This window comes from Salmo salar, chromosome 17 (assembly GCF_965601325.2).
Source record: "Salmo salar chromosome 17, fSalSal1, whole genome shotgun sequence".
Taxonomy (NCBI): Eukaryota; Metazoa; Chordata; class Actinopteri; order Salmoniformes; family Salmonidae; genus Salmo; species Salmo salar.
In genome coordinates this window covers 48,876,254-48,901,321 of record NC_138307.1, presented here as the reverse complement: position 1 = coordinate 48,901,321, position 25,068 = coordinate 48,876,254, and the positions used below count along the sequence as shown (strand labels likewise).

The window sequence follows — 25,068 nt, the reverse complement described above, 5'->3', positions numbered from 1 at the left end:
CCAGGTAGAAAAATGGCAGAAAAATAATAGACGGACCTCAGAGTATTTTTCAATACACCAAAACGCATAGTAAAAACCCTAGTAGCCTAATATCTCAAAGACTAGTTGATAAAATGTTCATAAGAAAGAAATTAAATTCTAATGGAAATGTTTCACAATGATGTCATTAGGCAGAGCAGGCAACAGATGGCACACAGACAGCAGAGTTGGGGACAGATATGCAGGGACAGACTGGCAGAGACGGAGTCTCAGGTAAGTTTGTTGAGTCTTTGTTTGGCAACATTATGAAAGGTTCTCAATTTTTTTGACTTGTAAAATAGGAACATAATTGGAAAATGCCATGGATACCCCCACTCTCAACTTAAACTGGTGACTGAACTAAGATTTGTTAAAGGCAATGGTATTGCTGTTGTGATTAGTTGTGTAGTTTTGGGTACCGGTAGTTAGGAGTACGGCAAACACCTTATTTCTTTGGTTCCTCAATATACATTTACCATATTACAAAGTAGGCTATGTTTTACAGCACTAGTTTTGGTGTCCCCCTCAGGAATTGCTCTTGAGAAAATTTCATGTAATTGTCCCCTCCAAAGTTGATATCAGATTTTCGCCCCTGTATTCAAGACCATACTCAAACTATCATTTGCATGTATCCCCATGTTTATCATAATTAATTACACAGAAACCTTATTTTGAAGATCATTTGGCCCAAATATTCTAAATGAAAGCCATATAGATCCATGATTCACAAGGGCCTATGCCTTGCATCAAGCAGGACAAGTTAACCGGTATTTTGAGTGCTATTCTCCCAGCACACGCATTTGAGGAATGCTAGGGGTGTTGCAGAGAACGCTCTGCTGCAAAACCATCTAAGCGATGCGCGCCTCCCAATAATAAACCCAATTATAGCGTGCTCATGATTTGTGTGTGGAATCGAATGTCATTTTCGGGTATTTATGGACTGTAAATTAGAGGCGTTATGATAAATTCCTATTTGAGGCGGACATATGATACTGAGACGTGTCCAGAATCTCAGGTTTTCCAATGATGAGCGTGTGACGTTTCACCGCGAGATCAACACGGCGCGGCTTACGTTCAAGTGGTCGGCCGCGAACAGATTCAGTCATTACTGGCGACATTGGGAGTTATTTATCTAACGGAAAATAACTGGTTTTCAGGTTCTGCATTTTGCAACATAGTAATTGTGTTCGTTTTCTCCTTGCCGGGGAGCGCGTGGCTGCATGGGCCTGGGAGAGGCGTGACGCGCCTGTACCGCATCTCCGGGATGGCAGGTAGGCTCCATCACATCGCGGTGAAAAAATAGGCTATGGAAAGAAAGAAATGCGCCGAATGCTATAGGCTACCTGTGTATTTGAGATATTTTGATTAGGCTTTAGTCTTTTCTTTCAGTTACACATAGGTTAGTTTAACATTATCAGCCGATTGTCAGCATTGTCTAAAAAAAAAAAGGCTTCCAACATCTCGCCCTTGTCGCCCTTTTTTTTAATCACTGAAATGTATCAATTTGTCTATTGCTGCGAAAGTGTAGGCATACTGTGGGGAACTGTAAGAATGTCCGCTAGACGAGGTAGCCTAATGATACAGATAGGATATACGCTGGGAATTGTCATGACCGACAGTATTATAGGTTAATTATGATACAACTAAATCCGTTGACTATTTCAAAAAGGCCTAATAAATAAAGGAACCGCACAGGGGCCGTCGGATGTGTGAGATGCATGATGTTTGTTGGCAGACGTGGCCTAGTATAAGCCTCCCAATAATGGGGTCAGCCAGCTATCAAATGTGTCAGGACACTGGTAAGGCGTCTGTTGCTTTAGTAGCCTAGTTAAAAATAGGCATTAACCCATTCAATGTTTCTATACAATGAAGATATTTTTATTATTCGGCCTTTATCTCAATAGATTTGTATTATTAGATATTTGCATATAGGGCCTCCTGGTCGCCAGAAAGCATGCAGTGATGATGCTATTGAGGAGAGATGGCATCGCACGTGTGTGATGTGAGAACTAGCGTGCCATGGAGAGTCTGATTCTGATGAGCGCGTGTTCGAGGATGTGCCCCGGAGTCTCTCAGGGCCTGCGCACTAATTGCGCGCGCCTGCTGGTAGCTTCCTTGCTGGTGTCCATGACGATGTCAAGCTCACCAGTTGCAGGTACGTGACATATAATTGTCTTACCCTCATAGGCATGGATGGCTGATAAGATTTACTGTTCACACCTGGTTTCATCAAGGTACACTGTGAGACAGGGCCAGTATTTGACTTTTCCTTGACTTTTATTTGACTTTCCCAGTATTTGACTTGCCCTTGACTTTTGGAGCTGGCCTTGGTGCTGAATGCACTAACTTCCATATTCACCCCCATCTCCTCACTCGTCACCTAGTGTCTTTCTGTCCTTTTAACTCTGTTCATTCATCCTCCTCCATCTCTGTGACTCGGTTATGTTGTCAGGGACAGATGGACAGTGGATGCCTACACACACAGTCATCCCTCAGTCAGTCCCACTCACTGGCCTTGAGGCATCACACACACATACGGCACATACAAACACCCCCTCAAAGTCAAATATATCCTGACTTAAAATAAAGAAATCTGTGGGTAGCTGTGTGACAGGGGCAGATGGACTGCTGCCTGGTGATGAAGGATGTTTAGCACTGCTGATTGGATCATTGTCATCAAAGCAATGTGGATCGACCGAAGGGTGCTGCATGCTATTCTTAGAAACACAAGTCTTTTCTCTCAGCTATCTTCATTCCTGCAGTCTCGTTCTCTTTCTTTCTCCTCTCTCTCGATTACTCTTCCCCTCTCTACTTCTATTTCTCTGTATTTTTTTCTGCTCTCTCCATCACTAACTCCCTCTCTGTGTCAATGTAATGCGTGTGTGCGCGTGCGTGCGTGTGATTTGATCCTGCTGTTGGCTGGGACGCCTCTGAGCTGTGTGCCGTGTCTGCAGCATACCAATGAGCTCGCCGCCACACAGCACGTGACGCTGCCGCAATGCACGGCAGTGCCTAGTCAAGGCTAGGTGGAGGAGGCAGGGTGCTCGCCATAATGTAACTTACTATACTGCCGTGTGTATGTATGTGTGTGTGTGTGTGTGTGTGTGTGTGTGTGTGTGTGTGTGTGTGTGTGTGTGTGGATGGATGGATGGATGAGGAGCAGGGATTTATTCTGTTTGAGTCAAAGTAACCATCCCAGAGTGGTTATCATACATCTGTACTATAGCAGTTTGTGATACAGTATATTGTGCATAAAATCATGATAAATGAACAGTGGCACTGGGTGTTTTTCAATGCCTATGTGTGCGTGTAAGTGACGATTGTGTGTGCAGGGCCGACCCTCCAAATATGAGACAGTCGGGGTCTCAACTTACTGCTGAGAGTTAGAATAGTAGAATACACAAGGTGCCATTTTGAAATTTGGTACTGCATCAGCAGTTTTCCTTTTATGTCAGTCACTCAATTAGCCCATGTCGGCTAACATTTTAGCCAGCTATCTAAACCTTGTATGTAGTAATCATGCAGGGCACGTGCCCAGGGGCCCTGACCTCCAGGGGACCCCCATTGATTTGTTAGTCACTCACCCAGATATTGTATTAACATGGCTTAAGTCATACGGCAACATTTGTGGAATTGCTGGAAATTGGCATTAAAACCGAAAAAAAATCACCTTTTAGCAAAATGTGTATAAATTGCAGGAAATTGGATTTTAAAACTGCTACATTTCTCTGCCCCATGACAAAATGTGTAAAATTGCAGAAAGATGTATTTAAAACTGTCTCTATTCATGTCAAAATGTTTAAAATTGCAGGACTTTTTTATTTGTATTGAGCCAAGAGGGGGAGACACAAATGTTTTGCCCATGAGATAGAGGTCACACAAGCAAATCTCGCTTAGGGCCCCTAAAAGGCTAGGGTCGGCTCTCTCTGTGTGTGTGTGTGAGAGAGCTCAGTGCTGGCCTCTATCCTCTGCTCATTGTATTCTCTAGATGGAGCTCAGCTTTAACTAGGTCTCTCAGACACCAGCAGGGATTCTGCTCAGCCTGCTGTGTTCATACATGAATTTTAACCACGCCACATGTACACGGCCCTGCGAAAGACTAGCGTCCTGTCTAGGGAGCGTACTTGTACATCAAGCTGCCTCGCGCTACAGAAACAGGAGAGGCTCCTGCACTATGGGCCATTCTGGCCTGGACAGTCACATGTGTTGTGACTGTAGTTTTTCTCCACAGGCGGTGTGGACTCCAACGGAACGACAGCAACACGGTCCTCATCGCGGTCGTCATCGTCACCCTCTTCCAGATGGCCAGGTGCCACCCCACCCAAAGACACTAGTCACCATGGTAACACTGACGCTGCCTCAGTGGACGATGAAGCTCAGGGCATACATCTCCTCCTGAGACCCCCGGACCTGCTGTCCCCCAGCCACCCCCCTCCTCTGCCCCCCCACAGCCAGCCCACCCTCACCCCTCCCCCGCCCTGGGAGCACGCCCCCTCCCTAGAGGAGGCCTGGGAGTCCGGTGACTACCTGGAAACGCTCTCCTTCATGGGCCCAGAGGGGGAGGAACTGGCCCTGGCCACACCCTTACCCAGTCACACCTACGACCCTGACGACGGGGCCTCCTATGACACCTCCTTCCCCTCCCGCCCAACCCTCCCCCTGTCCTCCAGGCTCCTCCGACCCAATACGTCCCCCACCTCCCCCCTCCGGGAGGGTCTCCCCTTCACCCACCCTGCCCAGCCTGAGGGATACCCTCACTGGGATGAAGAAGACTATGACCTGGGGGACATCTTTCCTCTGGAGCCCACGGAGCTGCTGCTGCCGGATATGAACAGTCTGGAGTACTACACCAATCTGCTGGCCAGAGAGAGAGACGAGGAGAGGGAACGGGAGAGAGAGAGGGAACGGGAGAGAGAGAGGGAACGGGAGAGAGAGAGGGAACGGGAGAGAGAGAGGGAAAGGGAGCGAGAACGGGAGAGAGAGAGGGAAAGGGAGCGAGAACGGGAGAGAGAGAGGGAAAAGGAGCGAGAACGGGAGAGAGACAGGGAAAGGGAGCGAGAACGGGAGAGAGACAGGGAGAGTGATAGGGAGAGGGATAGAGATGGAGAAAGAGACAGAGATAGAGAAATTGTCATCCCACCCCCAAAGACCACCCCCAAACTTGGCATCACACCCACCACTACCACAAAAACACACACACACACTCAGCCCACATCCCCCTCCCCTAGCACAGGGCCCCCTCCTGCCCAGGGCCACAAGCACCCCCTTGTCCCCTCAGCAGGTCCCACCTCTCCCCTGACCCTCTCACCCACTCTCTGGGATGGTCAGGGTACCCCCACCCCTGGAGTTAGACCCACCTCCAGAGTACCCCCTCAGCCTCCTGTTCCGCGGCCCAGAGTCCCCCCAGCTACCCCTGGCAGACACCCTCCACTGCCCCCATCTAACACCACCAGCCTGGCTCGCCCCCCCATGCTGCGACCTCCAGGGAGGGACCCCATAAAACCACCACCACCTGTGACCGAGGTCCCCAGCAACCGACCGACGACCACTACCAAGGCAACCACTGTTACCACGACAACGCCTGGCACCCTGGCGAGCATCACCCGGACTCCCCCAGCCCCTCCAGGACGCCAGTACCTGTGTAACGTCACCAAGCCTGACATGTACCTGGTCAGAGTGGGTAAGACACCACCAGTAGAACTCATAGTAGACTAGAGATGGAGGTACATATGAGAGGCAATTGTATGCCAATATAGTAGATGGGGATGCATTACACTTTGCTCTACTGTTCAGGCCTGTCAATGTGTTGTGCTGGGATCTCATGGTCACCTGTTTTAAAGGGAACACATCCCTTGCTTAGCGTATAGCTTAGGAGTGTGTTTTCAGAGAATGCGTTGGCAATAGTTGAATGCAGGTTGTTTGAGGTTAAACCTGTCTCTTCCTAGTCCTGCCTAAGTCTGGCTCCACTGTGGGCTTTGGCCAGGTCAGGGACATCTTGAAGAGGGAGTTCAACTGCTCAGTGGAGTTGCAGGTAGGCCTACTATCAATACTCACTGGGGAAGCTTTGGGGAAAGAGCATGATTGTAATCATGAGATGCATTGCAGGAATGTGCAAATTTGCCCTTCACAAATGTCTTGAAAGCCACTCATGCCTGGCTTCCTTCTCCTCTCTCTCCCTCTGCTCTCTTCTCCCTCCCAACCTCCTCTACTCCACTCTCTCCTTCTGCTCTCTTCTCCCTCCCAACCCCCCCTCTCTCTCCTCTCTCTCTCTCTCTTCTTCTGCCAGTTCCTGAGAACTCCGTCTAGCTTTGCGTTCCGTGTTGTGGCGGGACCTCTGATCTTCACCGCCATGTCTGTCGTCAACGCTCTGCGCCAATCAACACAAAGCTCCTCCTTGTTCCCCACTGTCTCACCCCTCTACGTCATACCTGAACACAAGTACCAGATACACTCTGGTAGGAACCTCTCTCTCTCGCTCTCTCATACCTGAACACAAGTACCAGATACACTCTGGTAGGAACCTCTCTCTCTCGCTCTCTCTCACTTCCTCTCTCTGGCATATATGAATTAATCCTGCTATAGGACTCATTGCGACCAGCAGGTCAAACGAACGACTAAAATGAACGAGTCACTCAGAAAAACGAATCACATATGATTCGTTTTTCTGAGTGACTCGTTCATTTTAATCATTCGTCTGACCTGCTGGTCGCAATGAGTCCTATAGCAGGATTGATACACGCTCATATATTGGCACATGGAAGTAGCTCATGATGCAGGCAGCGTAGAGAAGAAAAATACATGTTCAGAACTGATCACTGATCTCCCGAATGAACTGAATGTTGTGATGACACCGCTTTGTAGAACCAAAACATACACCGCCTCTGCTCAACCAATTTGAATTGTTTAGGGGGCCGCAGTTTGAACGATATTGTGCTCATCACCCTCATGGCAGTCAAGCAATGCATTCCGCCAGGAGTCGTATGCCTTGCAATCTACAAATAGACATAGTTTAAATCAAACTTTTACAAGTCTGTCACAAAATGCAGCTCCAATAAGCCCCCCCTATGGTGAACAATGTGAACTAGAGGCTTGTAGAATCATGACTTGAGTTTTCAGTTCATCGTTGGCTGGTAGGGGTTCCTGCATGCTCTGGTCATTACTAACTCAAATGAACGGAATTAGTCGAAAGATTTGTTCTTTTGACTGAACATGTCAAAGTTCTGAGCCAAACTTCCTATCGCTAGTGTGTGTGTGCGCGTTTTAGTGCTGCATTGGACAATGTGTGTACTGTCAGTGTGATAATCTATAATGTGTGTATTTTCTAGTGCTGCAGTTTGTGCCCGGTCACGTGGATGTGCGCGTGTGTAACTTCAGTGAGCGAGTGGAGAGAGGACTGCTGATGGCCTACACAGAGACGCGCAGACGAGCACATGAATTTGGCAACGTTACTGTACAGGTAAGAGTCGTAGCCGTGAAAGTGTGTGTACTGGCCATTTACTTGGGTAGGTTCAGCGGAGCTGAGGAAAGAGATTCAGATCAATCAAAAAGTTTGTCAATCTGTAACGTGTGTGTGTGTGTTTACCTCCAGCTTCTGAACATCACCATGGGTCAGGCCAAGCAGCAGGGTGACCAGAAGGTTCCGGTGGACATCACGTTTGCGTTGCATGATGGGCGGGGCTACCTGTTGGGGTCCGAGGTCAGCGGTCACCTGAGACACCTAAGCACGGTGGAGTTCAGCTTCTACCTGGGTTTCCCTGCGCTGCAGATCGCTGAACGTAAATCACACACACACACACCACACACATCTCATCTACCCCTCACTGACACTACACGCACACCCCATCTATACACCAGTTACTATCCCACACATGCATGTGCACACACACACTGATACACTCTCACACCTGGGTGCTGTTTGTAGCATCCTGACCATATGCATGTACTGTACTCACACACATACCCATTCTAAATGAGTTACTTGCCCCACGGACATCAGTGAGTAACCTGATCGTATCTTATCCATCCTCTCCAGCCTTCCATTACCCTGAGCTGAACGTTTCTCACCATCTACGCTCCTCCTGGGTCCGCACAGGTACGAATTTGTGCTTCGGGACTTTCAGACTTAAGCTCAATGTTGAGAGAGTGACTGTGCTAGAGCAGCATGCTTGTGTTTGTGTGTTGCAGTCATGATGGCCGTTTTTGAGAAGTGCATTTGTGTTGTGTGTGTGTGTGTGTGTATTGCAGTGTTATTGGGTGTCCAGGAGCAGACTGTGACTGAGCGGAGCTTCAAGGCTCGTCTGGAGCGCCGTCTGGCCCTGCTGCTGGAGGAGGGGCTGGGGGAGGGGAGTAAACAACCCCGCTGGAAGAGATCCACGGCCGTGGGCAACAACAGCTTACAGGTACTCAACACACTTATACAATCTCACACCCACTATGGGTGCTGTTTGTAGCATCCTTACCACATGCACATGCTGTACTCACCCACATACTACACACATACACACACACACACACACACACACACACACACACACACACACACACACACACACACACACACACACACACACACACACTCTGACTCCATGGTGTTATCTCCAGGTGGTGCGTGTGTCGAGGCTGGCAGGTTCAGGGCGGACTCTGGAAGTGGTGTATTTCGTGGAGGGACCAGAGGGGGAGAGAGTCCCTGCTGATGCCACCGCTGCCACCCTCAACCGCCTGGAGCTGCAACGGGCTGCCATCGTACTGGGGCACCGCGTCCAGAGACCTCTTGCCCAACGTGAGTCTATGCATGCGTCCGTGCGTGTGTGAGTGTGTGTTCGTGCACCAGCGGGTGGCCGCATGTGCACTTGTGTATGTGGGATTTCGATAAGCAGTATCCAGTGATTTGCAATGTATGCCCATGCAGGTTGGCTGCACTCATTTCCTAATGTACAGTAGCATATTGCTTAAATAAAAGTGTAAGCTGATTGTATATGTACATCCTGTACTTGTCTTCTGTAGCTGTGGAGACCCTGACAGTGCCCCCGTCTGAGACTCAGAGCAGCAGTGTCTGGCTGATTGTGGGGGTGGTGGTGCCCGTCCTGCTGGCTATCTTCATCATCATCATCCTCTACTGGAAACTGTGCGGCTCGGAGAAGCTGGAGTTCCAGCCTGATGCCATCAATACCATCCAGCAGAGACAGAAGGTCAGGGGTGAAGGGTTGAGGTAGAGGGTCGATCTAGATGGGGGACTGGATTTGTTATCTGACTGGAATTACATCAAAATAAGAAGGGCATAAGGCTGTAGTCATGCATACATACAGGTCTTGATGTCCTTGGATCTCTACTTGTTCCAATCTTTTCTCTCTCCCCATCTCTCTTTCTCCCCTCGTTCTGTCTCCCTTTCTATACCCCCCCCACCCCCACCCCAAGCTCCAGGCTCCCAGTGTGAAAGGGTTTGACTTTGCCAAGCTCCACCTGGGGCAGCACAGTAAGGATGACATCATGGTGATCCAGGAGCCTGGTGCCCTCCCTGTGCCCATCAAAGAGGCCACCCCTTCTGAGGGAGGGGATCTCAACACTCCCAAATCCAAGGGCTCCTCCACCAAGGCTGCCCGCGCTAACCGCCGTAGGGGGAGGTTGGTAACATATCCACACGCAGGGATACATCCACACTAATCCACAAACCCACACTAACTGCTGTTTTTCTCTGATTGGCCAGGCTGTCCCCGTCAGATGGTGACTCGTTAGGTAGCGACCAATCAAGTGGCAGGGAGTCTGCAGAGGAGACCACCAGACATGTGGGCACGCCCCACGAGGGGAAACAGCACCGAAACAAAACGCCCAAGAATGGCAAGAGACACGCCCCTTTCTCTTTACCCGAGGCCTTATTCATAACATTCTGATAAAAATGTACCATAATAGAACAAACTGGATTCTTTGTCATGTAGATTAGAATGAGGAATCAGGTCATCTCTACATGTATACTGTTCTATCTACAACGGCCATGCTGAAACAGAGGAGAATAAGTGGTAGAGGGAGAGATTGTGTGAATGAGAGAGTGCGAGTGTGTATATGTGTGTGTGTGCGTGCGTGTGTCCTAGAGAGAGCTATGTGCTGAATCAGCAGGAGAACAACTGATTAAAGGAGTTGCATCAAAGAGAAAAACAAAGGGAGAGCGAGAAAGGGAGAGAAAGAGGTAGTGAGAGGGAGCAGGGAAAGAGGAGTGCAGGAAAGAATGCAGGATGGAGAGAGAGTGGTTGAGGGGGAGGGAGCAGAAGCGGAGGGGAGAAAAAACGTACAATGTGAACATGTCCTGAATCGCTCACTCTGATCACCAAGCGATAATGCTTCTTGCCCCCTCCCCCTCTCTGTCTCCCTCTCTCTATCTCGCCTCCTTTCTATTTGTTCTGGCCTGGATCATAGGGAGGAATAAGATGGGGAAAGTCCTCGCTTCATGTTGAGTGGTTCAGTAAAGCTGCAGCTTGCCAGGAAGAACCCAGTTTAGTGCTACAGTATTACTACAGTTTACCTTACTCTCTTTCTCCCTCTCTCCCTCTCCCCAGTCCCTCCCACAGGCAGTGGTCCAGATGAGCTGCTCTCCTCTTCCTCCATCTTTGACCACGTGGATCGTCTGTCCCGAGGCTCGTCTGACGGCAGGGGTCGCCAGGCCAACAAGGTCCAGCTGATTGCCATGCAGCCCCGGCCCAGCCCACCACAACACTCACACAGCCCCACCATCACAGAGAGGGTCAGTGCAGAGGTGAGAATACACACTATTACACACACATCTAGCTCACACACACACACACTCCTTAACATCTTGGTGTGTGTGTTTATCTAGGTGGCTCTGAGACATAAGTCGGAGATCGAGCACCACAGGAACAAGCTGCGTCAGCGGGCTAAGAGGCGGGGCCAGTGTGAGTTCCCCTCTATGGATGACATCCTGGATGGCTTCGGGCAGGCGCAGGAGGAGGCGGGGCAGGGAGGGTGTCCCCAGCGCCTCTACAGCTCAGCCCATGACCACATGGACAGCATCCTGCACCCCGACCACCCCTCGCCCCCCACCCCAGGGGAATCCAGAAGGAGGTGATGGTCAATACATACTCAAACTCTTAGTCTTACCTCCATGGTCAACTTGTTTCATAAATACCTCCCACTAACATCAGGTGGTTTTCATTCTTTCTATCAAGATTCTCCTTTTCGTTCTTCTGCATAGACCTCTAGATAGAAGATATTTGCATCCCTTGTACACGGTTTCGCTGTAGATCCCAATGAATAGTCACGCTGAATATGTGTGACCGATCCGTATTAGTGTCTGGGACTGAATTAGATGGTTGTGTGTGACTCCGTTGTATGAATGTGTCTGTGACGAATCTGTGCCGATGTGTTTCCCTGCCCTGCCAGGGGGAGGCGCTCTCCTCGGGGCCGGCGGAGGCAGCAGGGGAACGGCAGTCTGCCAGACACAGACAGACTGACGGACAGAGACCGCCTGCTCACAGACCACAGCGCCACCTACAGGAAATACCCTGGACTCAACAATGTGGCCTACATGGTGAGACACACACACTATGCGCATACTGTGTGTGTGTAGGTGCGCATAGTGTGTGTGTAGGTGCGCATAATATGTGTGTCTCACCATGTAGGCCACACACACACACCATATACATGCTCACTCACACTTCTTCCTCCTCTTCTCTCTCCTCCAGTCCGACCCGGACCTACCTCCAGACCAGGGCAGCCCCTCCCCTAACGACGAGGTGTTTGACCACGCCCCTCCCCCGCCCCCCTACGTGCCCCCCCAGCCGTCCATCGAAGAGGCGCGGCAGCAGATGCACACCCTGTTGGACGATGCCTTCGCCCTGGTGTCGCCGTCCTCCCAGGGCAGCGTCAGTGTTGGGGTCACGCAGGTCAGCCCCGCCCTGCCGAGCCCCTCTCCCTCCCCACAGACACACCCATCACGCCAGTGGGGCTCCTACCCCTCAGCCCCCACACACAGCCCCTTCTCTGCGGTAAGAGTGTGTGTTTGTGCTTACTCCCAGGGTCTCTTCTGTGAAGTATGAATCATACTGTCTCTCTCAACCTCTCAGCTTCTCTCTCTCCCTCTTTACTATTTTGCATCTACATGTTTCTCCTCTCTCTCTATATGTTCTCTCCCCTCTTCCTGTCCAGAGGTATGCAGAGTTGGGGATGTCTCCCTCGTCAATACAGGGCCTGTTGCAGAGGTGAGACAGATGTTACTATACTACCCAAGCTGAATTACATTCAGTGAATGTCAGCATTTCTAAAATCTGGTGTATGTGTGTGTTTCAGGCAGGGCCTGGGTTCAGGGGCCTATGTTGCTGCGGAGGAGCAGCTGCAGGATTCTGTCTACGCCAACAGGGGGCAGTATGAAGAGCCTCCCTCCTCCTCCAGACCTCGGCCTGTTGGGGGAAGCACAGGTAAAGGCACCGTGTGTGTGTTAATTGGGATTAATGTGTGTATGCTAAGTGTATAATGTGTGTAGCTAATTACTTACATATGGTGTGTTTGTGTTCTCAGGTGCTCAGCTGCATCACCTGACTCAGGTGGGCTTGTCGAGCCGGATCAGTGCGTACCCTGGGGTGGGCCGCAGCGTCTCTGGGCCAACAGGCTCCAGCTGGAACCAGCAGCCTTTAGACCAGGACCTCTCCAGACCCGAAGCCAGCAGGGAGACTGTGAGTCAGACTACATGATGACCAACAGGGACAGCATGAGACTGTATTGGGCGGACCACATGTCAGAGATGAAGAGAAACATTTGTTTTCCAGAGGAGTAATCTAGTTTACAGAGAAGTAATTTGATCTCTCTCTCATCCTATCTCTCTCGCTCTTTCCCTGTCTCGGATCTATCTCCCTCTCTTTAGGTGCTGTCGTTCCCTGAGTTCTCCTCCTCCGCTGTGTTTCAGATGCCCAGCTCCTCTCTGGGAGACCATTCTGTTCCCCCGATGCTCCTGGCCCCTCCCACTCCAGAGTTCCCCCTGGACGAGTCCTCCCCCTCAGCCCAAAGCTCCGCCTCCCTCATCAAGGCCATCAGGGAGGAGCTACGACGGCTCGCCCAGAAACAGGTTGCTGTGGCGGGCAGTTACTCCTAGACCAATGTGAGCCCCGACCCCATAACTGGTCATAACTACTGACTCTAAACTGGTCCGAACCAGTTTGAACTACTCATCCTAAGCAAGTATGGACCAATCGGAACCACTACCGCAAACTAGTTTGAAACAGTCAAAACCACTTTCCCTAAACTGGTCTATAGAGGCTCATACTGCTATTCATAAGCTGTTCTGAACAAGACTGAGCCAGTCTGCAACAGATACGATTTCCTTACAACAATAACATCACGGTTCTTTACAGGGTTCTCCTCTCTGTAAAGGTTCCTCGTTCGACAGCACAGTGTTTCCACTGGACAGGAGGATCGAGTTTGTTTTCTTCAGAGTTTCATAGAAATGCTTCCGTGAGAGGGTCCGTCTCTGCCCTTCCTGACCTCCTGTATGTGGTGCTAAACCCCAGCCCAATGTTTCCTGTCATTAAGTTAACCACGCATTGCCTTCAACACACATTCATCATCAACCATATTGGTGAGGTCTTGCACTGTAGAGAGAGTTGGAGTATAGTATACTGTGGGCATGGGGGGACTTGAATATACAGATGAAAAAAGTATATGAAAATATTAGCAGATATAAAAATCCCAAATGAGCACAATATGAATTAATAAGGGTGACCAATGGAGTATTGAAATTGTATTTATTTTTTATTGCTCTGAAAGTATACTTTAAATCCTTTATTTTGTTCAAAAGAAGAGGAAAAAAGACCAATACTGTTTGGATGTTCTATGGCTGTATTCTCCCTGTGTTTGCGCTCACTGTTGCCATGGATCTGATCATAACGTTGTTTATCGCAGTGGAGACGTCGCTTAGCATAGTCGCTCCCTGCTCGTGTGTTCATGTGTTGACGGTACAAAAATGAAGAAAAAAAAATAACATGGATTTGCAGATATAATGTGTGTGTATATATAGCTCTTTTCAGTAGATGTCAAAAGACTTGACATGGCATAACCTATCCCATCCACCACCAATGTGACCTTCTGCGGCAGAACAAAGGCATTTCTGGGGTGACGATTGACTGTTAAATTGTGATAGTGTTTCTCTTGTGAAATTCAAGATTGAAATAGGAATGATTTTATACAATGGTATGAACATCGACAAACGTGTTGCAAAGGTGATTTGAATTTGGGAATTTTGATGGGGTGGTTTATAGCGAGTGGAAAAACACCATGTCCAATTTCCCCCAAATAGATTCCTTTCTTCATCTCCTTTCCTTGGTCAGCTCTTATCCAAATGGATGTAAAGGTGAACCTCTCGAATGAGGTGGATTTAGGAAACAAAGCTATTTAGGACAAATGGACATACTATACTGTAGTAGTTGGTGGGTTTGGTGGTGGTTATGAAGTGCTCTTTGTCTCCATCTGCTGGTAGTATGGCTGCATGGCTGGCTTCCATCTCTGCTTCAGGCTGTTTTCTCTGTGGTCTTATTGTATTGGGTTTGGTCAATGGTCAGTAATGTGTGGGTTTGTGCAGGCAAGAGAAGGTTTGCCCATCCAGCTCTGTGCTCTAGCTATCTACAGCATGTTGACTATGTTTGAGGCTTCGGCTAGCTAGCTATTAGTGATGTGACAGTTAATTGTTGTCTTCTCTCAGGCATGCTGCTAAAATAAGAACTTTTTTTTTAAAACAAAAGTTAAACTGAAGAGTTGTAACACAAGTAAAGCGTGAGAAGTGCCATCCGAACATGATCCATCCAAGCACATAATACATCATGATAATCAAGCAGTAGAAAATATACACTATGTTGGTGTGATTCTGTTATACTCTTGTTTTGCCTTTTCTAATAATATTTTTGAACCTAAAATGAAAGTTGCTAACAATAAATATAGTATATAAAAGAAAAGAAATATAAGCGTAAAATATGTCAAACTATTTTATCTGTGATTGCTCAATTATATGGACAACCTTCCAACAGAAGGACTAACACATCATCTTCCCTGTGGGCCAATCTTGATTCAGAACTCTTCATCTGCTGGGACTTATAACCTTCCTGATTGGACCTAGTACATGTCAATAAGGCTGTGGGATTATACAGAGAGCGGCGTCACAGATGTGTGTGCGCGGACGACAAACCGATTCACCTGGTGCTACTAAGTAACAGACCCCTCACTCCCTCCGTACAGGGGGGTGGAGTGTGTTGATGTCTCCTCAGTCTAACAGCATCTCACACACAGCCTACACAGACACACTGATGTTGATTTGATATTCCTATCTAAAAAGATAGGATTCTCTTGTCACTTCAAGCTCTGGACTTTGAGTAGCTGCGGCGTCTCCTGAATGTTTTCTAGATCTGCGTTTTCATAGTTCTGTGTTTTCTAGATCTGTGATTCTCTGTGTGTGTCTCCAGAGTGTCGGAGCAGGTGTGCTGTTGGCACTGATATCATACCACTTATACTCTGTCCCCAGAGGGTATTTGTTTTGTTTACTTTTGAGACTGGGGCGGGCTCATCTATAGGCCACACCATGGGGCGTATCTTTGACAGCGTAGTAGACGCTCGGGTGTATTGAATGTCAGTCAAGGGTGGGGTTCCTGCCCGACTAGATTCACAGACATTGCATTGCGTCAACCAATGGTCGCATGCCACGTCATCGACTACTCAGTCAAAATCACATGTTGTGGTTAACTGGTATGTTAAACACCTATCCAGCTGTTGTGAAGTCTGCAATGTTGTCAGGCAGGACCACCAATACCTGTTTTACAGCTCTCTCACCTTCCCACTCTTCATACCTCTCTCCTTCTGAGCTGCATCCCTGTGATGTATTGAGTCTGAATGATATGTAAATCAAACATTAAAGAAATGTGTTTAAACTCGGCCTTTGCTGTCTTCATTTTTTTTTCTCTACAAAAGTGTCAAAATTATAGTATTTTAGTTGCTGGTACCTTTGTTGTTGTTGTAAAGATTAGCTAAGGTTTACAGGTGAGTGCAGCTGTGGAACAGAAGTCCTTCTGTTTAGTTTTGCACCTCCTTCCCAATTCTGATAACTGATACCTAACCCTTTTGTCCCTTCCAACACACACACACACACACACACACAGACTGAGAGAAACAACAGGATAAACCTGACTGAATAATGCCTGAAAACTATTGTCAACCCATAATCTGCAACCCAACCTCTCCCCTGTAGCTTTGCTCTCACCGGCAGATATCCTTCCACCCAATCTATCTCAACAATACCAGGTAGGCTAAAATATATTTATGTCCAAGGCAAGTAGTAATTCTCATTGGGTAGTCCTGTTTGAATATAATATATCGTGGACAGAAAAGGAAGTGGCAAACTTTCGGGATCATTTTACTTATGGGAAACCGAGATTGGTTTGAATAGGGTTGTTTATTTCCATTTACAATATGTGAATTAGCATATGTAGTTACAGACGTTGTTAGGCGGAACCTGAAAACGTGTTGTCATCAACTTCCTGATTTACCTGTCCCAAGGTGGGCAGAACTGGCCGAGTTTCTCCGTTGCAATTGATTCTCAAGATGGCCAATATATGAAAAGTTATTCTTCATTACAAAGATAGCCTTCTTCAATAAAGTTGCGAATTCATCACAAAGAGCAGGTAACAGTGATTCCCCGCAGTGGTGTGATTTACCGCATAGTTTACTTTGTGCATTATTATTGATGTGCGGTTAACTTCGCATAATAAGTCTATGCGCTGCTCAATGTATGATAACGTTCAGTAGATTCTTTTTTTTTTTTATTGAAAACTTTGCCGAATATTTGTAGTTGTGGGTTTATTTTAGCGGTTCTAAACGTTAATACAGAGTGTCGGGATTGTAGTTAACATGGAGTCAGCTGTGGTCCATTATGTTCAACTGAGAATCCAAGAGAGGGAAGCTGTAAACCCGCTTGGGCCCCCTTGTGTTCTTGAGAGCTAGTTGCCAGGTAGACTTAATGTTGTTGGTTATGTTACAGTATGGCCAGGTGACGATGTTATATGTTGTGGTAGGTTTTTGGCAGGACATGTTATCTGTAATAATATTAAAGGGACAATTTGTGATTTCTACTTATATTTTTGCACTTTAAAACGAATTGATTCTTAAAGAATATAACTTTGACATGCTTCATGAGCTAAATTCAACTGACCCCCTCAGAACTCAAAATATGCTTGTTTAACTCCGTTGTTAAAAACAATGTAATTGTGAACAAACTGTATAGCCTCAAAACATTATTAAAGCTATAATTTTGATCTCATGGGTCCTTGCATCCATAGCTCTGTCTGTGCATAAGATATTATATTAATAGTATGGTAATGGTGTAGACTGCAGTGTCAATGGGCAGTGTAGGGAGACTGAGGAGGTCCTCCATGAAGACTCAGCTGGTTAGTGCCATCCAGCTAGAGGAAGTGGAGATGGAGGTCAATAACCATCACCAAGAGGTCAACAGCCCTTACCAAGAGGTCAACAACCCACACCAAGAGGTCAAAGGTGAGCGCCGCTCATAAACCACTCAGTGGGGTAGAGTGTTTGGTCATGTGCTGGGAAGGGATAATGGGGGGGGGGGGGGGTGAAGTGTGTGGGAATTGAACTTTGACTTTGTGTTTCAGAGCCGCAGACGTACAGTGTGGAGGAAGCGGTGGAGACCATCGGCTTCGGTCGCTTCCATGTTCTGTTGTTCATCATCATGGGCAGTGCCAGCGTGAGTGTCTGTGTGTGTGTCTAGCTGTCTGTCTATTTGTCTGTCAGTATGTAAGTGAAAAGACTCTTGATAAAGGATGTGCACAAGCGTATAAGCATGCATGTATTTATTGTAGATAGCGGAGGCCATGGAGATCATGTTGCTGGCCGTGGTGTCTCCTGAGATCCGCTGTGAGTGGCATCTGGACGACTGGGAGGTGGCTCTGGTCTCCACGGTGCGGAAATACACCAATGAGCATGCAGCTACATTTAAATATGTGGTAGTACCTATTAAACATGTATATGATATAACTTCCTGTCTGTCTCTGTCTGTCTCAGATGGTGTTTGCAGGGTTCATGGTGTGTGGAGTGCTGAGTGGATACGTGGCTGATAGATATGGACGCTGGAAGGTATGTCCCCTTACAGGTTTATGTGATGAATTAAAGATCATCTTCCGGAACTGTTTTTATTGGTTTTAACAGTCTGTGTCAGAATGAATGTGTAGATGTGTCTGACAGTCTATCAATCTATCTAGGTGGTGTTTGGGGGTTCTTTGTGGGCAGCGTATTTCTCCCTGCTCACCTCCTTCTCTCCGTCCTACGGATGGTTCATCTTCCTTCGCCTAATGGTGGGCTGTGGCGTGGCCGGGTGCTCCCAGGGGTAAGACTGACACACACACACACATCAACACACACACACACACACACACACACAGAGAGGCACACACACAGACACACCTAGTTCCTTGTTCTGTGACACATTGTTACTGATGTCACTCTCCTTTCTCCTAGGTTTGTCCTAAAGACCGAGTTTATCCCTGCTAGCTACAGATCCTACCTGCTACCTCTCGCCTCAGTAAGTCACCATAGCCTCACTTAGCCATCATCATCATCATCACAGTTGTTTCAGCTTTGGTTTTGTCTTCCCCTTTAGATCTTCTGGATGGTAGGCTCCATGCTCATCATCCTGCTGGGTATGACTGTGGTTCCAACGCTGGGCTGGCGTTGGATGATCCGCCTGTCCGTCATCCCCAGTGTCATCCTCCTCCTCCTCTTCCAGGTTGGAGTCCCGCCTCCTCTGAGTCTCAGCAGCATCTCTCTTTGACACGCCCCTCACTCTCTGACCCTCTCCTTCCCTACTCCTTCTCTATCCCCTCCACCCCCCTTCTCTCCTCATGACTCCCCAACTTCAGAATAGTGTTGAGACTAGCCTCTCTGACACTCTCTTCCTGGTTAACTTTCCTGGTGTTCCCATGTATCTGTAGCTTATCCCGGAGTCGGCTCGCTACAACGTGTCAGCAGGGAACGTGCAGGCTGCCGTGGAAACTCTCCAGCGTATCGCCAGGATGAACAGGGCCTCCATGCCACCAGGGAGGCTCATGGAACCTGTGGTGGTGAGTTGGGTGTGTGTGTGTGTGTGTGTGTGTGTGTGTGTGTGTGTGTGTGTGTGTGTGTGTGTGTGTGTGTGTGTGTGTGTGTGTGTGTGTGTGTGTGTGTGTGTGTGTGTGTGTGTGTGTGTGTGTGTGTGTGTGTGTGTGTGTGTGTGTGTGTGTGTGTGTTGATGTCTCTGTGGTGTATGTGTTTCAGAAAGACAGGGGCAGTTGGCGCCTCCTGGTCAGTCCAGCATTCAGGAGTACCTCCCTACTACTGTGGTACTCATGGTAATGCCCCATACACTTTTCCTTCTCCTCCTACTCTTCCAACCTAAGAGTACTTCCCTGTTTGTATTTGAGTGTGTGAGGACGGCGTGGTGTGGAAGGGTGTATGACATTCTATTTTTCAACATCTATACGTGTGCTCTAGGTTTGTCATTTTCTTACTGCAGCTTTGCGCTGTGAAGCTGTAACTGTGTGTGTGGTTGTTTTATTCATTTATGTGTGTCTAGGTTTGTGGCGTCCTTCTCCTACTATGGCTCTGTGTTGAGCAGCTCTGAGCTGCTGGAGAAGAACCTGCTGTGTGTGACGGACGCTGACGCAGAGCACCAGCAGAAACACAGCCACCCAGAGGACGGGTTGTGCTACTGCATCCCCTTCGGCTTTAGCGACTACCAGACCCTCCTCATCAGCTGTCTAGGGGAGGTCGCCCGTGAGTGAGGGGTTGGAGGTGGAGAACTATGGGTGTACGCGTGCATGTGTAACACATGTCCAGTGAAGACAATAAGATTGGTCTCGGTACCAGTGTAACAGATCGTTCTTAGTAACTCTCTTGCGTTGTTTTTAAAGAAAGGAATACCCAGCCAGCGGTCCCAGTTGATTGGTGTTTATTCTGACAATAGACACAAGGAAGCACATTAGATGTGCAGGAAGACAGTATGTTGATGGCTGTAGATTCATGATTTGTCTGTTAGCATGGAAATAACTGTGAATTAGCAGGGAGCTAATGCAACCATTACAATTAGAGCATGCTAGCTAACTCGCTCTTACAGCAATAACATACTATTAGAGCATGCTAGCTAACTCGCTCTTACAGCAATAACATACAATTAGAGCATGCTAGCTAACTCGCTCTTACAGCAATAACATACAATTAGAGCATGCTAGCTAACTCGCTCTTACAGCAATAACATACAAAAGCACATCCCAGGATGCCCCAAATATCTAACAGGCACTATATTCTGCCCCTGAACAAGGCAGTTAACCCACTGTTCCTAGGTTGTCATTGAAAATAAGAATTTGTTCTTAACTGACTTGCCTAGTTAAATAAAGGTAAAAAAAAAATAAAAAAAAAAAAATATATATATATATATATATATATATATACTGCTCAAAAAAATTAAGGGAACACTTAAACAACACAATGTAACTCCAAGTCAATCACACTTCTGTGAAATCAAACTGTCCACTTAGGAAGCAACACTGATTGACAATAAATTTCACATGCTGTTGTGCAAATGGAATAGACAACAGGTGGAAATTATAGGCAATTAGCAAGACACCCCCAATAAAGGAGTGGTTGTGCAGGTGGTGACCACAGACCACTTCTCAGTTCCTATGCTTCCTGGCTGATGTTTTGGTCACTTTTGAATGCTGGCGGTGCTTTCACTCTAGTGGTAGCATGAGACGGAGTCTACAACCCACACAAGTGGCTCAGGTAGTGCAGCTCATCCAGGATGGCACATCAATGCGAGCTGTGGCAAGAAGGTTTGCTGTGTCTGTCAGCGTAGTGTCCAGAGCATGGAGGCACTACCAGGAGACAGGCCAGTACATCAGGAGACGTGGAGGAGGCCATAGGAGGGCAACAACCCAGCAGCAGGACCGCTACCTCCGCCTTTGTGCAAGGAGGAGCAGGAGAAGCACTGCCAGAGCCCTGCAAAATGACCTCCAGCAGGCCACAAATGTGCATGTGTCTGCTCAAACGGTCAGAAACAGACTCCATGAGGGTGGTATGAGGGCCCGACGTCCACAGGTGGGGGTTGTGCTTACAGCCCAACACCGTGCAGGACGTTTGGCATTTGCCAGAGAACACCAAGATTGGCAAATTCGCCACTGGCGCCCTGTGCTCTTCACAGATGAAGCAGGTTCACACTGAGCACATGTGACAGACGTGACAGAGTCTGGAGACGCCGTGGAGAATGTTCTGCTGCCTGCAACATCCTCCAGCATGACCGGTTTGGCGGTGGGTCAGTCATGGTGTGGGGTGGCATTTCTTTGGGGGGCCGCACAGCCCTCCATGTGCTCACCAGAGGTAGCCTGACTGCCATTAGGTACCGAGATGAGATCCTCAGACCCCTTGTGAGACCATATGCTGGTGCGGTTGGCCCTGGGATCCTCCTAATGCAAGACCATGCTAGACCTCATGTGGCTGGAGTGTGACAGCAGTTCCTGCAAGAGGAAGGCATTGATGCTATGGACTGGCCCGCCCGTTCCCCAGACCTGAATCCAATTGAGCACATCTGGGACATCATGTCTCGGTCCATCCACCAACAGACTGTCCAGGAGTTGGCGGATGCTTTAGTCCAGGTCTGGGAGGAGATCCCTCAGGAGACCATCCGCCACCTCATCAGGAGCACGCCCAGGCGTTGTAGGGAGGTCATACAGGCACGTGGAGGCCACACACACTACTGAGCCTCATTTTGACTTGTTTTAAGGACATTACATCAAAGTTGGATCAGCCTGTAGTGTGGTTTTCCACTTTAATTTTGAGTGTGACTCCAAATCCAGACCTCCATGGGTTGATAAATTGGATTTCCATTGATTAATTTTGTGTGATTTTGTCAGCACATTCAACTATGTAAAGAAAGAAGTATTTAATAAGATTATTTCTTTCATTCAGATCTAGGATGTGTTGTTTAAGTGTTCCCTTTATTTTTTTGAGCAGTGTATATATATATACAGTTGAAGTCGGAAGTTTACAACACTTAGGTTGGAGTCATTAAAACTCGTTTTTCAACCACCACACATTTCTAGTTCTGGCAAGTCGGTTAGGACATCTACTTTGTGCATGACACAAGTAATTTTTTCAACAATTGTTTACAGACAGATTGTTTCACTTATAATTCACTGTATCACAATTCCAGTGGGTCAGAAGTTTACATACACTAAGTTGACTGTGCCTTTCAACTGCTTGGAAAATTCCAGAAAATGATGTCATGGCTTTAGAAGCTTCTGATAGGCTAATTGACATAATTTGAGTCAATAGGAGGTGTACCTGTGGATGTATTTCAAGGCCTACCTTCAAACTCAGTGCCTCTTTGATTGACATCATGGGAAAATCGAAGGAAATCAGCCAAGACTTCAGAAAAAAAATCGTAGACCTCCACAAGTCTGGTTCATCCTTGGGAGCAAATTCCAAACGCCTGAAGGTACCACGTTCATCTGTACAAACAATAGTACGCAAGTTTAAACACCGTGGGACCACGCAGCCGTCATGCTGCTCAGGAAGGAAACTCGTTCTGTCTCCTAGAGATGAACGTACTTTGGTGCGAGAAGTGCAAATCAAACCTAGAACAACGGCAAAGGACATTTTGAAGATGCTGGAGGAAACAGGTATAAAAGTATATATATCCACAGTAAAAAGAGTCCTATATTGACATAACCTGAAAGGCCGCTCAGCAAAGAAGAAGCCATTGCTCCAAAACTGTCATAAAAGCCAGACTATGGTTTTCAACTGCACATGGGGACAAAGATTGTACTTTTTGGAGAAATGTCCTCTGGTCTGATGAACCAAAAATAGAACTGTTTGGCCATAATGACCATCGTTATGTTTGAAGGAAAAAGGGGGGAAAAGGCTTACAAGCCAAAGAACACCATCCCAACCGTGACGCACGGGGGTGGCAGCATCATGTTGTGGGGGTGCTTTGCTGCAGGAGGGACTGGTGCACTTCACAAAATAGATGGCATCATGAGAAGGAAAACTATCTGGACATGTTGAAGCAACATCTCAAGACATCAGTCAGGAAGTTAAAGCTTGGTTGCAAATGGGTCTTCCAAATGGACAATGATCCCAACCATACTTCCAAAGTTGTGGCAAAATGGCTTAAGGACAACAAAGTCAAGGTATTGGAGTGGCCATCACAAAGCCCTGACCTCAATCCTATAGAACATTTGTGGGCAGAACTGAAAAAGTGTGTGCGAGCAAGGAGGCCTACAAACCTGACTCAGTTACCCCAGCTCTGTCAGGAGGAATGGGCCAAAATTCACCCAACTTATTGTGGGAAGCTTGTGGAAGGCTACCAGAAACGTTTGACCCAAGTGAAACAATTTAAAGGCAAAGCTACCAAATACTAATTGAGTGTATGTAAACTTCTGACCCACTGGGAATGTGATGAAAGAAATAAAACCTGAAATAAATCATTCTCTCTACTATTATTCTGACATTTCACATTCTTAAAATAAAGTGGTGATCCTAACTGACGTAAGACAGGAATTTTTACTAGGATTAAATGTCAGGAATTGTGAAAAACTGAGTTTAAATGTATTTGGCTAAGGTGTATGTAAACTTCCGACTTCAACTGTGTATATATATATATCACACACACACACACACACACACACACACACACACATCAGGACATAGTGAACTCGTACGCATTGTAAATATGAAAATAGAATATAGTATTTCAGAACATGACCTACCGCTTGCATGTCAATATCAGACTGGAAGGAATTTACGTTCGGTATCTCTGCAAGCGTAACCAATGGCATAACACCTTATTGATATGTAAATTCAGCCAACCAGTAGAAATACATATGTCTACAGTGTCAAATGGAAACCCTGTTACACATGCATGTGTGAGTGGGCGTAGAGTTGTGGTCAGATTCACTCTCTTTTGTTTTGCTATCTGAATAATAGTACTATTCGTGTGTAAGTCTGATTCGTTTTTGTGCTCGCACTCTGTCTCTCTCTGTCTGTCTCCAGTCATCCCTCTGAATATATGCCTGTTGAACGTGTTTGGGAGGAAGTTGAGCATGGTTCTGCTGGAGCTCATGGCAGCCTTGTTCTTCATGCTGGTCAACGTTTGCTCTACTATGTATGCACTGTAAACACTTGGGATGGGGGCGTAGTTATTTGACTGTTTTATTTTGTCATCAATTTCAAATACAGTATCAATAATTTTGTTCATCAGATTCACTCTCTCGCTCTCTCTCTTTCTAGGTTTGGTTTTACCATTCTGCTGTTCTTGATTAGGTCTCTGGTCTCCATGAATTTCAATGTGGTTTATATTTATACTGCGGAGGTATGTGGACACGACTTTTACATTCCATCCGTAGATTTACTGTTAGTGTATAACAATGTATTGTACAGACCTCTCTCATGTGTATACCATGTGCCTGATGACTCCTTCGGTCTCTCAGGTGTACCCGACCGCAGTGCGTTCTCTCGGGATGGGGTTCTGCACTTCTTTTAGCCGCATCGGAGGCATGATCGCCCCCTTCATAGCACAGGTCTGTGACTGTGTGTTGTTCATGTTGGCTGATGATTGTGTGTATTATTTGTATTAATATGTGAATGTGTGTTACAAGTGTTTATTGTTCAATGTGGGTCTCTATTAATGTTTGACTGTGTGTGTTGTAGGTGTTGATGTCACATTCAGTGATTTTAGCTTTGCTGCCATTTAGTGTGGCCTGTGTGCTTTGTGCTGTTGGAGCCTTTCTACTGCCTATCGAGACAAAGGGACGAGCACTACTGGTACGACACTGTCTGTGTTATTGTGTGACATTAAGATAATACTCTATGTGGGATATACAAGTCATGGTTTTGTTACTTTATTTCATTCGATTCACTTTTTTTCTCTTCACAGCAAAGTTCCTGACTGTGTGCGTGTGATTCTCAACACATTCATGTCATTGTATATTTACGCATTAAAAGTTGTATACCTTGACAACTGTCTTT

The 25,068-nt window shown here is 47.2% G+C and overlaps 2 protein-coding genes across 6 annotated transcripts; both read left to right on the top strand.

Annotated features, from left to right (window-relative positions):
* The first annotated feature begins 817 nt into the window (after positions 1-817).
* Positions 818-15,934, top strand: LOC106576037 (UPF0606 protein KIAA1549). Of its 2 annotated transcripts, XM_082963802.1 has the most exons (21): positions 818-1,289; positions 1,937-2,173; positions 4,250-5,698; positions 5,964-6,049; positions 6,305-6,473; positions 7,344-7,474; positions 7,607-7,793; positions 8,051-8,110; positions 8,263-8,417; positions 8,620-8,797; positions 9,022-9,206; positions 9,433-9,638; positions 9,722-9,852; positions 10,566-10,762; positions 10,844-11,088; positions 11,407-11,554; positions 11,709-12,011; positions 12,172-12,224; positions 12,313-12,440; positions 12,541-12,695; positions 12,884-15,934. In XM_082963802.1, exons 2-21 carry the CDS (start codon positions 2,038-2,040, stop codon positions 13,109-13,111), a joined length of 4,530 nt encoding a protein of 1,509 aa, XP_082819928.1. In that variant the 5' UTR covers positions 818-1,289; positions 1,937-2,037; the 3' UTR covers positions 13,112-15,934. The 2 variants fall into 2 exon arrangements, with proteins under 2 accessions (XP_082819928.1, XP_082819929.1); XM_082963803.1 differs by having other exon boundaries at positions 818-2,173.
* Positions 15,935-16,134: 200 nt separating this feature from the next.
* On the top strand, positions 16,135-25,060 carry svopl (SVOP-like). 4 transcript variants are annotated; one of them, XM_014152858.2, is made up of 16 exons: positions 16,135-16,299; positions 17,389-17,547; positions 17,667-17,758; positions 17,874-17,972; positions 18,076-18,147; positions 18,273-18,397; positions 18,529-18,592; positions 18,671-18,796; positions 19,002-19,130; positions 19,324-19,397; positions 19,622-19,821; positions 24,094-24,205; positions 24,331-24,412; positions 24,531-24,620; positions 24,751-24,864; positions 24,977-25,060. In XM_014152858.2, the coding sequence occupies exons 2-16, from the start codon at positions 17,394-17,396 to the stop codon at positions 24,986-24,988; spliced, it is 1,545 nt and encodes a 514-aa protein (XP_014008333.1). In that variant the 5' UTR covers positions 16,135-16,299; positions 17,389-17,393; the 3' UTR covers positions 24,989-25,060. The 4 variants fall into 4 exon arrangements, with proteins under 4 accessions (XP_014008333.1, XP_014008331.1, XP_014008334.1 ...); XM_014152856.3 differs by having other exon boundaries at positions 17,382-17,547; XM_014152859.3 differs by lacking the exon at positions 16,135-16,299 and adding an exon at positions 16,466-16,679.
* Positions 25,061-25,068: the final 8 nt, after the last annotated feature.